The sequence below is a fragment of the Botrytis fragariae genome, assembly GCF_013461495.1.
Source record: "Botrytis fragariae strain BVB16 chromosome Unknown tig00000112, whole genome shotgun sequence".
Classification (NCBI taxonomy): Eukaryota; Fungi; Ascomycota; class Leotiomycetes; order Helotiales; family Sclerotiniaceae; genus Botrytis; species Botrytis fragariae.
The window spans coordinates 1,756,041-1,773,085 of record NW_023500997.1 but is presented as its reverse complement, the minus strand read 5'-3'; the positions used below and the strand labels follow the sequence as shown (position 1 = coordinate 1,773,085).

General features: G+C 43.6%; 5 protein-coding genes across 5 annotated transcripts; 2 read left to right on the top strand and 3 right to left on the bottom strand.

The window, feature by feature from the left end:
- Nucleotides 1–65: 65 nt before the first annotated feature.
- On the bottom strand, nucleotides 66–1,730 carry Bfra_008087 (uncharacterized protein; the record flags this gene model as incomplete). Its single annotated transcript, XM_037338452.1, has 2 exons — nucleotides 66–1,138; nucleotides 1,202–1,730. The coding sequence occupies 2 exons, from the start codon at nucleotides 1,728–1,730 to the stop codon at nucleotides 66–68; spliced, it is 1,602 nt and encodes a 533-aa protein (XP_037190515.1).
- A 1,601-nt stretch (nucleotides 1,731–3,331) lies between these two features.
- On the top strand, nucleotides 3,332–4,010 carry Bfra_008086 (uncharacterized protein; the record flags this gene model as incomplete). Its single annotated transcript, XM_037338451.1, has 3 exons — nucleotides 3,332–3,388; nucleotides 3,446–3,597; nucleotides 3,713–4,010. The coding sequence occupies 3 exons, from the start codon at nucleotides 3,332–3,334 to the stop codon at nucleotides 4,008–4,010; spliced, it is 507 nt and encodes a 168-aa protein (XP_037190514.1).
- Nucleotides 4,011–5,233: 1,223 nt separating this feature from the next.
- Nucleotides 5,234–6,800, bottom strand: Bfra_008085 (uncharacterized protein; the record flags this gene model as incomplete). The annotated part of the gene is made up of 3 exons (XM_037338450.1): nucleotides 5,234–5,551; nucleotides 5,663–5,802; nucleotides 6,620–6,800. The coding sequence occupies 3 exons, from the start codon at nucleotides 6,798–6,800 to the stop codon at nucleotides 5,234–5,236; spliced, it is 639 nt and encodes a 212-aa protein (XP_037190513.1).
- Nucleotides 6,801–11,398: 4,598 nt separating this feature from the next.
- Bfra_008084 (uncharacterized protein) lies at nucleotides 11,399–12,290 on the top strand (the record flags this gene model as incomplete). Its single annotated transcript, XM_037338449.1, has 2 exons — nucleotides 11,399–11,572; nucleotides 11,664–12,290. The coding sequence occupies 2 exons, from the start codon at nucleotides 11,399–11,401 to the stop codon at nucleotides 12,288–12,290; spliced, it is 801 nt and encodes a 266-aa protein (XP_037190512.1).
- A 1,481-nt stretch (nucleotides 12,291–13,771) lies between these two features.
- Bfra_008083 (uncharacterized protein) lies at nucleotides 13,772–16,748 on the bottom strand (the record flags this gene model as incomplete). The annotated part of the gene is made up of 8 exons (XM_037338448.1): nucleotides 13,772–13,928; nucleotides 13,979–14,636; nucleotides 14,686–14,777; nucleotides 14,821–15,083; nucleotides 15,224–15,260; nucleotides 15,310–15,388; nucleotides 15,666–15,765; nucleotides 15,822–16,748. 8 exons carry the CDS (start codon nucleotides 16,746–16,748, stop codon nucleotides 13,772–13,774), a joined length of 2,313 nt encoding a protein of 770 aa, XP_037190511.1.
- Nucleotides 16,749–17,045: the final 297 nt, after the last annotated feature.

Genomic DNA, 17,045 nt, shown 5'->3' with positions numbered 1-17,045 from the left:
ATTGCAGCCCTCCTCGTGCTTATATCTCGTTGTTTGGTTAACTGTTTGGTCGATAGACTTTGGGTCTACCACAATGCGACCCTGGAGGAAGACGATGATGTGGTAGTGCTCTGCGCAGAAGAAGAGGGAGCAATCAATGTCGATAGAACGATAGACGACGAGAGTAAAACAGTGGAAGAACTGGCAGAAGAAAGCGTTGTCGTTGAGGCCGTACCATTCGAAGGACCTGGAGAGCTAGAAATATGAGCCGTTGGCGGTGAGATTGGAATACTACTTGTCGTTGTAAGGATTTGGATGATTGTAGTAGTTGTAGTTATTGTAGAGAAAATTAGATCAGTTGAACAGATGCCATTTGATGGGGTTATAGAGGGTTGGGGAATGGTAAGAACCTCCGTACAGTGTTTGCATGGAGGCTTCGAGGAAGCCGTGGGTGTAAACGATGGGTCAAAAATCGTTGAGGCAGTTATAATGGTGACAGGGGTGGAAGTCACAGCTGGAGGAGGGGTATATTGGCCGACTAGACATGAGCAAGCAGATGAGAGAGCACCTGGTGCAGTGTCACATTCAGAGACGCAGGCTGGGAGGGAAATTGGAATCATGTGAACACTTGCTGTGTAGGTAGCGCAGAATGAAGTAACGGCTGAGGATTCCAGCATTTGTTTGAGGCATGGGTCATATTGACATGTTGACGAGGGCGGGGCTGTAGTGGCTGGAATAGGCGTGACGGTTGAAGTTATGACAGATCCGGGAATTGTGGTGACGAAGGTAGAACCGGGAAGAGTGGTTTGAACGGTTTCACCAGTCTTAGTGATCGTTAGCGTGCTTGCCGAAATAGTTTTCGTGATCGTTGTAGCTGTTATAACAGTGGTGTAGATATTAGATGTATACGTCACGTATAAGGTTGATGGTAAATACGTGGACGTTACAATGTGTCCAGATTCTGTGAAGATGATTGTAGAGACAGGACGAGTTGTTTTGACCACTGTTCCTGTCTGAGTTACCGTGAAGGTCGAATCGCAAGGAATGACAGTGGTTTCAGTAGTTTGTGGGATAGTCTTCGTGATAACAATGACTGATCCAGAAATGCTTGAAGTGATGATCGTGCCAGGTATAGTGGTCATGATGGTAGATCCAGGTACTAGAATTGGACTGGTTAGATCTTGTGATGAAATGGGTGTTAAGGATCAAGAAAATTAAATACCAGTAGTAATTATTGGAGTTCCAACTACTGATGTGACAGTCTGGGCAGGAGGCTGACTAGGTGTGAAAGTGGTGGTTATGACAACGACAGTTCCTGAAGTTGTGATAGTTTGAGTGATCGTTTCGCAAGGTATAGTACTCTGCGGTGGAGGTTGACTGGGTGTGATAGTACTGGTGATAAGTATCTCAGAGCCAGATATTGTAGTCGTCTTGACGGTGGTTTCGAGTGGGGCAGTAGTGGAAGGGGTATAAATGGCAATCGGTGAAGATAGTACCCCTGGTGGGCCCGTGCTTGGATTGGCAGTTGTGTTTGCTGGAGGGGTTACTTCATGACTGATAGTTTTTGTGATAGTGACAGTTTGAACAGGAGTAGTCGTGATGGTGGTGTAGGAGGTGACAACTGGTGGACAATCAGAAGGTGGACAGATACAAGTCTCACCAACCCATGATCCGCCTGCAACTGGCTTACTTAGCGACGATCCGGATAGTGCGAGCACTGCTAAAGCAGCCACGTTTCGACTTCGAAACATGTTAACAATGTAGAATGTTATAAGATAGTGTTGGTACGTAAAAGATATCGATTTCAAGCAATGAGAACAACGGACGAAAGAATGAAGACCGTCGTAATCGAAAGGAATAAATCAATGAATGAATGTGATGATGAGATGACCTTGCCGATGAAAGTATTCAGAAAAAAGAAAGTACTCTCTTATAAAATATCACAAAACACCAAGGGTGATGTGTTAAGACATTGGAGACACAAGAAAGTAATTTTCGATCAATATATTGTATCGCCTTGCAGGTACTCGAAAAACTGAAAATAAGGGAGAATATTATTGTACAACTGGATAGATAGAAATATCCGGTACATTCAGGTAAGGTCTATACGTTCATGAAGGGGGTTTTGCAAGGTGAGTTTGTCACCAAGCAAGGGATGAGATCTCTTCAAGTAACAAACGCATCAAATCTATCAGAGAACAGCAGAAGCAGAGCAAGGAAATTTCCAAGAATTTCATTTTTTTCCCCAGTGTTGTTGCAGCAATGGATGATTACAGGGGTTGTAGTCGAATTCCCGAACATACTGGGTTTTGTTGTGTGAAAGAAATTTGCCAGCAATCAAATTCTAGATCAGCGAGTATACAGAGCTGCAAGGTTTTGATGAGGCGATAGAATATTCAAGAAACCAGAGAATACTTTGAGAGGTTCCGATATTGTTGAGACCATAGATAATCCTATGTTCCCGGTGGGAGAACATGAAGTTGTTCCCAGGGAAAAGGGAGTAGGGGGGGATTCCATGATGGGAGGATATAAAATCAGTCTAATAAAGGGATGATGAGTCGAATACCTGTAAATCGGCTCAACATATTGAACGGGGACAGGGAAGGAAAGTTGGGCCAAGGAAGACGGATTGGTGATACTCCGCCGAATCACCACCGTGGAGGTCTTTTCGCTTCGCTCCTGTTAGGTTGGTCAAAGAAACGAAGGGGGCTACTATCTAACTTTACTATGTAAATACATAGAAGTAGTGAAGATAGAAAGAATTGCTCTCCCAGAGCGAAGCGAAAAAGCCTCCCACGGCAGTGGTCGAGCGGAGCGTCGTTATTGAACTTTGAACATCGATTGCCGTATATATTATATCAGTACCCAATAGTTGGAATGAGAAAGGTGTGGCTTTGGAAGTGAGTTTAACAATATGTAATGTGAAGTTTGTTTGTAGTGACAATAAAGGGGAGTGACGATTAGATATTTTTAGTTGCTCAGTCAGCTTACTCACTAGTACCTTGAAGGCTACCCAATCACTAAGAATGTCTAACCGTAATTTAGCCGGGAGGTTGGATCTCCATCATAATCAACTTTCTTATCGAAACATCCTTTCCCTCCAAAAAGTTAAGAAATGCTTTCTTTGAATAATTTTATCAACATCACCTTGCTTTCGCAAAGACAATCCAAATCCAGTACATTCGTCGCGTAACTGGATATTAGCGATCTTCCAGAGTTTTGATCCCTAAAATTCGTCTGTCGATGGTTGATTGTAGGTAGTACAGTTGGTGTTGTGTATGGGATCAATTTATCCCTGAGTCGTTGGAAGATAGACAGGACAGAAGATAGAGAAATAGAGAGGGTAGAAACAATGGGTAATTGTTCTTCTTGTCTTGGGCTGGAACGTAATCGGGATTCGTCGGACGAGGTTTGATTTCCCCTGTTATACACAAAATAAAGCAGTCGCTGACGACTTTGCAAATAGGGTGAAGACCAAAGGCTATTATTCGAAAACGATGCACATTCTCATCATTACGGCAGTTTCGGGAACCAAGATTCAAATGCCATTCAAGCAGATCCACAAGAAGTTCAAAGGGAGACAGAGGCCTTGCAAAGGGTCGTAGCGCAAACGTCCAAGTACGTATGCTCCAAACGTTTCTTCCACATCGATACCCCTCAATCAATAAACTGCACATCGTGGAACCAACTAATCGATCGCATTGATGAATTTTCCAGCTAACTTTTGTGCCAGTCATCTCGTTGATATCTTCGCCATGGTCCCTCAAAATGTCCCTCGAGCACCCGTCACTATGTATAATGGTCAAGACGCAAGACTATTGCGGTATCAGGAAGTTCTAGCCAAGATGCCATCACAGGACGGATCGAGCAATACAAAACAAACCCCCGTCGAAAGTACCCACCCAATTTCCGATGGTTGGGCATCGGACGATGAAGATGTGGAGGAAATGAAGAAGTACAAGCCGGTCAAATCAGAAGACGTAGGACCATTATTAGGAGGGTTTGCAGATGCAGAGTCGGCCATGGAGTAGAACATGGATTCGAACTTATACGGGCATCTTTGTGTTCCACGGCGTATTGGAGTTGGGAAGGTCGTTACAATATCCTCATACCACGGCCCATCATGCTGCCGCAATTTCCCAGGAGAAGTATTGGGAATCGACTTCTGACTGGACCAGCTAAGCGTAATTTGACTATGCGTTGTATCATTCAAGCATTTCCTTTGTCAAAAGCGCCTGCCTACTGGTTACTTGATCATGAATCAGAGCCTATCACGTCTCTTTCCCATGCTCTGCAGTCAGGCTGCACAGATATCCATTGAGGATTAGCCACGTTACAATTTACTACTACAATCAAGTTCATTCAGTCTGAAATTCATAAAGGGAAGGGAGGATCCTGTTGAAGATTTTTATTCTTTTGGAAAGCGTTTCTCGACTTCTTTCCTTTCTTCTTACCATATATATATTTGTTATCCGTATCTTTATTTCAACCTCTTCATGAAGAAAACTGTTCAGTGACGATAATTTGCCGATCAGGTGTGTATGGTTGACAATGCACATTAGGCTAATTGCAATAGGAAAAGTTTTACACAGCATCACAACACATACCTACAGAACGAGACTTCGCTGCGTACATATATAGATCGCGACCCACAAGAAGGAACATTCAAGTGGGATTTCTTCATTATCGTAAGGATATTGATCATCATCGACAGCCAAATTCTCCGACAAGTCTTTTGATATGATCGCCTTTTATGATTTCGGATGGTGCCTCAATTTCCCGAAAGTTCAAGGAAGCTTGCATTTAGCTCGCATGTACTAATTTCCCGAGCCGCCCAATTTCTTCATCTAAGCGCCCGGTCAACATCAAATGGCCCCCTCAACATTTGACCAAATTGTCGGCTCGATTAACAGAATACAGCCATATCCACAAGTCATTGGCAATTTATTGGCAAATTCAAGGAACTTGTTCAAATGATCGTTTCATCGTTAAGTCGTGAGACTATCTAATTCCAAAACAATTCCTTCATCTGTCTCCAGAAACCAATCATTTCCAATACATCCTTAAATGAAAAACTACTCTTTCCCGTTCCATCATTTCACTCCATCAAAAGAAAGACAACCCTATGAAAAAAGTTCGAAACGCGACAAAATAGTTCGCTAGTTCTGTACTATCGTGTTGTGTGGAAAGTTTCACTGAGAAAGGAATTAACATCAAATATTATCACTCGGACAAGCGATTGGTCTCTTACCTTTCACAAAGCTAAAGCATTCTGCGAGCGTTGCCATTCGAGATTATTGACCTCTTGTTGCAGGTCCCGGATCTTCTCCTCTGACGCCTCGATTGAGTGTTGGCGACTCTTTCCGTTTTCCTTCTTCCATCGAAGTACACGCTCCTGCTCCTTCTGGATACGGCCCCATTTTGTTTCGATCTTCGTGCAAATCTTGCACTTCTCATGACTCTGGTATGTGGTCATGACCAATTTCATGCCGCAGGTCTCACCTGTACGGTATTCTTTGGCACAATGTTGTCGAAAGTGGCCCCACTTGTAGTCACCACAGACGAATTGGCACTGATCGAAAAAACACATGTTGATGGGAGCTATGTGTAACCATTCATATTAGTCTTACTTCTCTACAACACTCCATATGAAACGCGACAAGGCTTCATGGCTCAAACTTACTGGTCGAAGTACGGATATGTTATCGATAGAATGTTTGAGATCAAAGACGACGTCTGATGATGTCTCGAGTGAGGTTGTTGTACTGGATGGCGATGACAATTTGAGATCAAGAAAGAGTTGAGAGATCTTTTGTTGAGATGCTTTGAAGGATGTTGATGATGGTGGTGGTTATTCGACCTTTGGGGAAATCAAGAGGAGTATTTATACACGATCTGGACAGCATTGTTTATGGTCCGAACAACCACGCCGTCACAATCCTCCCAGCCTTGCAGCGTGTTTGTCTACTAGCCCCCTCGAGTTTTCCACGCTTCCATTCGAGCCAACAAACGAAGTGCATATCTGTGTGCCTTTCTCACCAAGACATACATGCAACTAATCACATCCTTGGCTCAATCGCCAGAAGAACTGGCACCTATCGTATTCATCCCCTCTGTCGATGTTTGGTTCAAGTTCCCTCGCGTTCAGTTACCTCTCTCGTCTCGACAGGGTGATCACTTCATCATGTTAAAATTGCTGCATCGGTAATCACAGTCCGTTGCAACATCGTGTGCCCCCCCTGCTGAGTGTAGAAGTTTACGCTATGGGAATCACGTTATGAATTTCCTATCCCGTCATTTCCTTGGTTTTACTGATTGCCACAAATCTTCTTCCTGATTACTGGATCATCCGTTCTCTGCTTGCAACGAGAGACCCGCTAGACCCAAGGACGGACCGTAACAACCTTCTTTGTGGAGAGATATCGACCCAAACCTATCACACAATTGCCGGTTGCTTCTTATTCCAAACCAACCGGAGTCTAATCACAAACGACGGTCGGTCGATCATCATCATTTTTATGAACTGGCTGTGGTAGTAGACTGCCATTGGCTATTATCTTTTCTTCTCGTTCTTTCTCTAATCTATATCCTTGATATCGAGACGTTTAATTCAGCATATCTCGCTTTGAAATATTGTCACATGTTGATAACTCCCTGCTTTCTGGCCGGATTCGCATCGAGCCATATTTGCCTGAAAGGGGTGTTTGATAACAGGACATATTTTTACAGTCTGGTGATCGCAAGCCACCTGGAATGCTTGTTCTATTTTCTGCAACATTTACACGGCCGCAGATTGTGCAGAAGACGGCCTCGATATGCATATTGACTTGAGAGTCCGTTCCGTCTTGCCGAGATCAAGGTGGTCAGAAATCAATGTGTTGTCAGATACAAACGGAGCCTTGAAGCAAAAGATCATCCATACAATGCGTTTGCAAACCAGCATTCCCCGATCTGCTTAGCTAGAAGATGTCACAAATTCTCGCCACTCACGGCGCATCTCACACCTACAATGTTTTCGCTAAGCTGTTGGTTAACACGATGCACTACGCACCTAGCTTGGAGAGAAATGGTCCCAATGAAGGGCTTCGGATGGTCACTGACGTGGCGACCTAGGTTTGGCCGAGCAAGTTGCAACTAGATTACATTATTGAGGTTCTCAAACTACGGCTTTGTCGGGCTGCAATCAGCATTTTCTCAAGGTTACACACCACCTTCTTTGTTTTCTCTCGCATTTTTCCGCCGGAGAATAATTCTGTCATATTCTAGCTGGAATATGCGGCCTCACTTTTCAATCGCTTCCGGTTTTTAAACTCACTTTGTCCCTCCCAAGGGAAGTGGTGATTCGCCGTAAATCCTTCAGATTGCCCCTAATGGTCATTCGAGGAAAGACCCGATGATGCAGATGATAATCATCTTTCTTGCTTTCTTAACTTTTTGATGGACCATATCAGTATGGTCAGCATTCAAATTGTGAAAGACGATATTATGGGGCGTCAAGGACAAGGCAATTCAGCGCAATTGTTCGTTGTAACGGTGGCAAATACTAATGCAATGAAGTCATCACACCAACGTTATGTGATTCTATAGATCCGATGTGCATCTTGGGGGGCGAAAGATATCTAGTACTTCTGTCGTGTTTGCATGGCAGGCGTCAGCCAGTCCTTAGTTAAGCCAGATACACAAACATCACAAACATAGGATGAAAGCTAAGTGGCCGTTTTTTTTCAATTTGCCTTACTTTACGTTGTACTTGCGTGGGTCAGGGATTCTGTATCTCGACGTTCATATGGTGTTATGCCAATCTTATGTGTCATTGTCATATGATATCAGGAAGTTTTCTATTGATGAGCAATTTCATCTCTCTATCTGGGGACGGTAAGAGGGAAAGGCATTCCAGTGAGGCAGATTCTATTTGAGGATTATTATATTTGAATGTATCTTATCCATTCCTGGCACACCGATCAGATGAAAACGAGGGGTTGGGAGTTAAAAGCCAGCTGAACTCGTCTAGAGTGATGAAATCAAGCAGATTCTAGGATCATTGAAAGCCCGCTCAGTGTAATTATGCATGATGAGATGATCCAAAGTATGAGTTATGTTGTTGATGGCGAAAGAATTAGCTTGTATCGGTGTTCACGTCTATTGAAGCTTCTCCTTTCTTGGCCCCCTTTCCTCACGGACGATAAAGTTAACAATAACAACGGCCCCTCAATGGACCCACAAGCGAGAAATTTAGAGTTCTGCGCCCCCAAGAAAACAATAAACATCAATAGAACGGAAATCAGCATCAAAAACATTCCAGTTCCGACATAAAGCAGATATCTCTAACTCTTCGAAGGTCACAAAATTTGGCGCGCGACGATAAAAGCGCGAACACTACTGACCTTACTTTCGGGACTGAAATGAATCATGTGTTGAATTGGTGATGCGGAATTACAGTAAGGGACGAATCAAACCGACCAATTGGCTTACGTATGAGAGCTCCAGTGAAGTCAATTGGTATTTTATACCGGGAAAAGCTGGGCATGAGGTGAATTGAAGAATTTGATTGGATGGAGCTTCGCGGGAGAGGCGGTTCCTGAATTATTGGCTATGAGGGGTTCTGTATGGAAGACTTTAGAAACCCAAATTCTATAGGTCAATTAACAAGCTAGTTAATTAAGCAGCGAATGTATGATGTGTGATAGTGCTTACTTGATTGCAAGTAGTATTTTCTTTGAAGGTGGTCAGATAAGTTGCAACGTGCGAATGGATGCTGGCTTGCTTCTCGAATCAATAGTTGAGTCAGCCTCTTACGCGACCTGTATATCTGTCATGACATGGTGGACCAAGTTTACGAGCTGAGATTCAGAGTGAAGAATGTGTAGAGGTGTGTATGTGAAAACAGAAATAGATACTAGCAAAGAAATAACATGAGAGAGGGTGTCATTCACTCAACGTGTGCAGCAAGCTACACTGCATATGTTGGTCATCTTTGGGGTCGCTACATGTCGGGTCAAGTCTGCCTTCTTTTGATCTTCACATTTGATGTACGAAGTAATGGAAAGCTAGAATCACGACATCGTAACGGACGGGCATTCTATGCATGCACTACCACACCACCTTCTGATAACCGTAATATATTCAACACACGTATAATGTAAGTGTGCGGATCTTGGATGTTCGGGCATGATGTCCTTGACCGATGGATGGACCAATTGATCAAGTAGCCTATGGATAGATAGGTGAGTGAATTATGGACACCTTACATTTGCCAAAATGGAGTTACAGTGCGTTTGCATCGGCGTGATTTGCTTGGTCAACGATTTCTGTATGACTGACTCGCAAAAAATTGGTAAGATTCAGATAGAGAGGTGGGTAGATGGACACTGGATAGATGCACATGTATTCCTGCGTCTTGGTATACAAGACCTCGGATCGAGTTGTTACGATGAAAAGTATATCAAACATGTATGTAAATGCGGGAGAATTTTGGGTCTACAATACGGTCTAGGAGAGATAAATATGAGGCGTGAAAAGTTTAGTTAGGAGTTAGCAAGCACCGGTTGATCTTAAGGAATGGATAGTTTTGCAAACATAAGCTGCGATGCTAAACTCGGGCCGGTACGGAGCCGGTGGCAAGTATGTGGGCTACGGAGATTTTGGTTGGGCGAGGGAGTGGTGGTGGTACCGTGATGGATGGGGTCGAGACCAGACCTTGTGGTCGGGCCTTGGAAAGTTTAAAAGATCTTGACTTGTCGCCTTACAATGATTGATTGATTGATTGATTGATTGATTGATGTTGTGTGTTTGTATTGGACGGAGAAAGGAGAGAGAGAGAGAAGGTTGATTGCATGAATAGCGAGGTGAGAGGTCGCTTCCAAAGTGTTGGGCATTTTTGGGATGACGGAGAAGTTGTTGGGTAGGTTCAGATTGAAATTTTGAGCTGGGTGGGTTAGGACAAAAATCGCAAATAAGATCGATGATTACATGACAGATTGAATGAGCGATTGAAAATTGATTGTACTGTAATGCACTGTATTGTACTCGGGTCACTATCATCACAAGAACGCCTTATTCTCTGATCGATCTATTGATCATTGTACTATGCATACTAGATTTTATTGAAGTTCGCGATGACCTCAACGACACAAAAGATTTTGGGTTAGATAAGTGGATTGCCCTGTCATTTGAGATACATGCCCCATAATGACACGAGTATGATGTACCGTACCTACGTATAGTAGCTTGACAGCATGTACACGCCTCCACCTTACATGAACAGTATGTATGGGGATATGATATACACGTTTTGTAGTAGAACATGGTACCTACTTTGTACCTAACAACCCATGATTTTCACGCACGGGGCACGATAGATGATCGGAGATAGAGTTGATTTGGGGATAGTCTATTAATCTTGTAAGCAGGGCTGGTGAAGAGGAGCTGGTTGGTTGTGGTTTGCTGGTGTTGAAGGTGCGTTGGCGGGTCGGCAGGTCGGTCTAGTTTGTAGGGTTGTTAGTTACCGATAAGTTGCGCCTTACCTGATATGCTATATGTGGGGATAGAAGGTGGAAGGAAGATGGTTGCGGCTCTAAGAGCGAGAAAGGTCGGTTTGTGGGACGCGAAGGGGGGTTATCATGTGGTTGATTTTTGCTTTTTGGTGTTGCCGGAGGTGTTGATTTTTGGGAGATGAGAGGCTGAGAGACGTGTAGTGTGAAAATAAAAGGTCGTGTTGGGGTCTCAGGAATAAATTTGCGTGTTGAACATGGGTGTGATGGGCGATGACGAGTGGTGGTGATGATCGTTCGCTGTCGCTCGAGTAAAGGTTGACATCAATAGCAATTCGAGAAAAGAGGAAGGGTAGCATGATTCAAGGAGAGGTTACATTTTTGAGGTGATCATCTTTACATATGTATCGTATTATTGAATGCATGAGGGGGGCAGAGAATGACAATATATTTTGACCTCAAAATAGAATTTTGTTACCTACTTTCTTTCATCAATTATTAGTCCTCACAGCACGCAGATGTGCTTAAGCGGAGGCAAATGAAGGGGCTTGAGCAAGAAAGCTCGGAAACTCGAACAAAACCCCCTCCCCATTTTCAAGCTCAACTTGGTAAGAAACTTTCGATGTGAAGATTTCAACAAAGAAGATATCTCATCATTTCTTTTAACTTACGAGCATCTTTACAAGCAAAAAAGAAAGTTGTCGTCAATCAAGTGAAATTGCGCTTGTTTGTTTATCAGAAACGTTCATTCTTTTGTCTCGGAATGTCTCAGATGCCGCCGAACCGTGACTGCATCTGCAGCAGCTTGATGGACCCCCGCTATTTCCTGACGACGACGGAATCCCACTAAAATCGACATTCATTCGATTCATTTTCTTATCAATTAATCACAAATCAGCAGCTGGATATATTGTTTCATTCACAATATCATGGAGTTAGCTTCGCAGAATGATGAAAGAGCTACCGCAAAAGAAAATGCGCTGCGATACGAGATCAAAAGCGATAACGATATCGGGAAGGTCAGCTTATCGCAGTTTCCCGACGAGTTGATTCTCGAAATCTTATCATATCTAGACGTCAATGACTTGTTGATTGCTTCACGAGTAAGTTGTAATATTTATCCAATTGTTCCAAGCCCCTCAAACTATCATTCCTCATGACGCCGTGAACCATAATTAATAAGTGTGCCCCCAGCTATCTCATCACCTCCGAACTCTTTCGCTCGATCCCCTCCTCCATGCACAGCGTCTTCATGATGCGTCCAACGCCCTATCCCGACGTCTGTCCCATCGAGCTCCTCTTACAGATCTCATGAGTCAACGAATATACATTACCCGGACTTCACTTGCTGCCCGAAGTCTGGGGAGGAATCTTATCAAAATAAAATTGAATAGACAACTCGGGCAAAGACCTTCGATCGAGACGTTAGTGGAGAAAAATGTGTTGCCCAAAGAATGCTATGGATACGGGAAAGGAAAAGTAGCACCGGGGCTAGTGGGGATCAAGAGAAAGGTGGAGAGGGAAAGAGTTAAAGATGGACTGAGGGCGTGGGTGGAGGGATGGAGGGGAAGGGTGGGAGAAAAAGAGAGAGAGATCGAAGGGACGAGGGAAGGGAAGGTGGAAGTAAGGTGGTTAGTTAGGAGGTTTGCTGGGAGGGATGTGGATAGGGGTGAGGGCGCTGCAGGGAGAGGGACGTGGGGTAAGAAGATTGAACGTAGGGAAATTCCGGCAAGGGCGAAGGTTTTGGGGCTGAGGAGATTTTGGGAGAAGGTTGGAAGAGAAGGTGTGGGAGTTACTGGGGATAGTTTGGGTAATAATTAAGGACTTCTTTTCCAGTATGTGGACTACTTATTTCGAAAGTTTATATAATACGAATTGTAAAGGGTTTTTATCTAGAAGGGCTTGAAACGGCTTTTCTTTGATGCATTTTAATAGGTATCTGATACCTAAAATCGCGCGCTTGACGCTGACTCCAAACAAAAGTTCTGCGTGAGATGACTCCAACGCCCGTTGACCTCCCTCCGGCACATGATTTTTCACGTGAGATACATAAACGCCGGACGAGTTTCCTGTTCTCAAAGAATCGTTCTGTATATATACCAGTAAAAAGAAGTGTCTAATGCTTTCAATTTCGAGGAAACAGACAAACACTTCATTGTATTTTACTGTACAAGGAATTATGCTAACAAAGCATCCCGCTAAGCCCCGGTATAGCACCGCTTACTATACCAGTTTGCTTCCATGATTTCATCTTTCCTTGTCATTCAGATGAATCTATATCATCACTTCAATGAAGGTTCAAGAATGAGCGTACATGATACTTACTGCTGTACTTCCAGCTGGAAGTCGATTGATGAATGTGACGAGAAGGATAGCCGCAATAGTCTTCCCGACGATAAGATTCGCCCTAAAACAGAATGTATCAAATGCTCATGAATAAATTTAACAACGGCCAGCACCCCAGGAACGTCTGGTGTGTTTTTTCAATGGCGACAATCTTATCAGTGCAGTACTTAACGGATGTGAACCCATGCTCAATCGTCCTCACATTCAGTTCCGGAGTTGTGATTGATTGACGTTGGCCGGATCGACCTCACTTTTACTAGAATTTCCCGGAGCAGCCAAACGAAGTACATGACTTTGAGCCATTATTGGGGGGAATACATGTCAATCACAACAACCAAGACGAACTTCAAGGTTATGAAACGAGAAGTTACTGTCGTTTCTTCACCACAGATGGTCTAAGATGCTGTGATATTTACCTTGAATTTGGGAATATATTACGTTTGGATTGACTATTTCTGGATCGTTCAAGACAATCTGGACGACCGAGACTTGGAATATACGGAGATGGCTAGCACAGATTCTCAGTATTTTCTCAATATTGCAGCAACTATACGCAATAACAGTAAAGTCGGACTGTTTCATCATCATTACAGCTGTAGATTATCAGTAGAGACTCGAGCGTGGACTAGGATTCCGTACCTGATCTAACGACCCAAGAGATCGGACATTGAAAGTTCCTATATGGTTCACGTACAAATCCGGCCAAAGATCTGAGAGCTGGTCCAAATCACCGCTGTAAATGAGAATTAAAGTAAGGGATATCGAGGATTTGAGAAATTATTGAAGGACTGAAAGGTCCACGAGCAAGTATAGTTCTGTTTCACTCGCATATACATCTATGGAAGCCGTGTATGGATAATTGACAGGTGATTTTGGCAACGAGCGTAATGTTACAGTGTCCGGAATTCAATCGCCCTGCTCAGAATTGATTACAAGAGCCTTTACTAGAATTGTCTCTAACTGCCATGCATCCCAACCACATCTAAAAGATCGGTTCCCGGCTTAATATACGGATGTACCGTTCTCCTTTTCATTGTTTTTTGCTCAAAGGCATATGCTAACCCAATGAGTTTTGTATCCGTAAATCTTGCTACCAAGAAACTGAAGCCGAATCTAGATCTGTCGTCAATAATTGATTGCGCCCCACAAATCAAATAACTTACGGAATATTAGGTCCCGCAGATACTGATCCATCAGCATCAGATACCATAGGCTGATCCGACGGCATTGCTCCCATCGGAATCGAGATAACAGGCGCGCCAACAACAGCAGCCCAGCTCCAAGAGAACAAAGACGGTAAAATAACAGCGTCGAGTTTGTATCGGTCGATTACCCCCAATAAGCCTCCTTGATTGCCCCAGTATAGGGCCCGTTGGTAAGCACGCCAAAATTCATAATCGGTGTTATTCCAGTTCTGTAGTGCGGCATCCCAAACATCCGTAGGTTTTTTTGGATAGTCCTCTATTGGGCTAAATTGAGTCCACTCGCGTAGATCGGCTAAGTCTGTTATGTTGTGAGGATTGTACACTAGTGTATTTAGATATTTCTCCACGGCCACAACAAAATCCGCTTCTACAATTTGAACGGTTAGTAAACCATTATCGATGGATTCTTGTGCAGCTGGAAAATCGGTGTCCTCGAGAATAATAGCGCCAGCTGATCGTAGAATCGCCAAAGATTTATTGAAAGCCTCAAGCATTGATCCCGTACGGTTATTTGACATGAGTGAAATCACATCTCGAGGAATGCCCAATCGAGCACCTTTGAGAGCCGAAAAATTGCACGCATTGACAAAATCCCTATCGGCTCCATACGGTACAGCTGTGACAGTTCAGTAAAAAGTCAAAACTATGATCAGAATTGCACACACTTGGCTTCATGCCAACGATGTTGTTGTAATGAGAAGGTGCTATGATTGAACCACTAGTTTCCGCGCCCAAGCAAACCGTTGCTAATCCCAGTCTTGAAAGATCAGCTTTTGCTTATCTCTAGAAGTATCACTTACGTCGCTGCCACCGCGCTACCACTCGAGCTACCAGAGGGATCTTGCCGGGGATAATATGGACCATAAGTTTGTCCACCACGAGCTGACCAGCCGTTACTAATATTGAATGATCTGAAATGACCCCATTGACTGGGATTTGTCTTTCCTAGGATAATGGCTCCAGCTTCTCGAAGTTTCCTCGCGATGGTTGAATCTGCAGGCACTTTGGCCCCAATTAGTGCGTAGGATCCAGCAGTATTGTTCATGTTATCGTTTGTGGCGATCTTTGAATACTGCTGTTAGCTGAAACAGTGTATAAATCACACGATGAAAAGCGGAAAACGGATTTGAAGAAATTTGGTGCGTTTGAGATGAAGAAAGGGCTTATGTTGCCAGGTCCTTCGAACTGAGAAAGAGAACATACTAAATCTTTAATCAGAATATGAATACCATGCACAGGACTGAAATATCAGCTTAAAGATGCCACATTTATTCACACTCATAACTCACCCGCGGAGCGTGCCCATTGATCGCTCATCGTCGAGCATAAAGGCAATAAGTATGGCATCCGGATTGATTTCGACCTTCGCTAAAAGGGGGGTATAAGCATTTCGTATGTGGCATCAGTGCCGTAAGTGGCTTCATGGCCCCTATCATACAGTGTACATGCAATATTTGACAACTTGCTTCAAAAGGCACTTTAATGGTCAAATTCCTTAGAAATAGCTTCCACATATTGTTCAGATGTTCCAGGTTCCCCTGCTTGTAGCGTTTTTCAAAAAGCTGCATATGTACATAACCAAGAAGATATCAGGCTGAAGGTAGAAAGGAGAAATATATTAATTATTCAATGAGTTCTTGCACACCAATGACAGCTCCAATGCATGGTGCCTTTCCCCAGTTATAGACTTCGCCGTTGTACCAAACAGGTGCTATGCATACGCGTGAAAGAGACAATTCTGTATACTTTAAGTAAGCCGCTTGGCTCTCATATGTTCATAATGCGGCATGGCATCTTTTACCCAAGTCTCCAAATTCCCCGCAATCTCACTTCCAAATTCTTCTTTCCACTTCTCCACCTCTTTTTCAACAACTAGCCCAGACGAAGTTTTTCCTTCCAAAATCCCAGAAGAAGATTGCAACGTAGATCTCATTCTTTTCCAAACAGCCGCTAATTCTCCCCAGTCTTGCTCGGTCGACTCCATGTCCCACGAAAACTTCAATCTCGTAGGATCTGCTCCTATCATTTTTGCATATTTAACCATGATGTCACGATTCGTCATGATATCATCAGCATCCAAAACGATTGGCTCCTCAGTACCTTGAGAACAATACCAATCGTACAAATCCCTCGACCATTTCATAGTCATTTGCAATTTCCGAAATTTCCACTCCCTTTTCGCAAATTCTAATCCTTCCACATCATGACGAGCTCTGAGTAATGAAGGGATAACCAATGCAGGATGGCGAATTAAAAATGTTGGCATCCATTCCTTCAAGAATTCATCTGGTAGAAGCGTGTCATTGCCGATGGAACGTGTTTGACTGTCATAAGCTTTCACAGTCCATCCCTCTTCCCCAACTTCATCATCGTAAATGAATTTCGTCAGTGCAACAGGATTTATGAGCCAAGACGCATGTTCTTTAACATAAGCGAATTTCCCTTCCGATTCCGCGGCAATAGCATGATCACGCAGAGTTTCGAAGCAGGATTGATGGGCTGCAAGAGATTTCTTTCTATCTTCTTGCGTCCAATCTTTCATATGTGGCGAATCGGCGGCGAAGAGATAGTCTCGGGTGTGGTGGCTCTCGAGGAAGAAATAGCCGTGTTTGGATGCCTCGGTTGTGTAGATGTTTGGTTGATTTTCGAGATTGAGGATTGTAATCAAGAGATTGGAGGCCGTGCGAGGAGTGCTCAAGAGGATTTGATTGCGGCGTTGGGTAGTCATGATTGAAAGCTTGATGAGTTGATTTGTACTGGGATTTGATAACTGGGATGGTTTAAGGGAGTTGAGATAATTTATTCCAAGTTTGATATACACGAGGTACTAGATTATGTGATGTCACTGACCAGTCAAGAGCGCATTGCATAGCATCGGGTATGTCGGACACGTATCAGCTGGATATTCAATACGACGTGTAGCACTAACGAGTCAACCACAACTATGTGAAACCATTGAAGATATACTTCTTTCACAGGGAATGTCTGTAATGACGGTGGGACGCCAAGCCCCCACACTGATCTT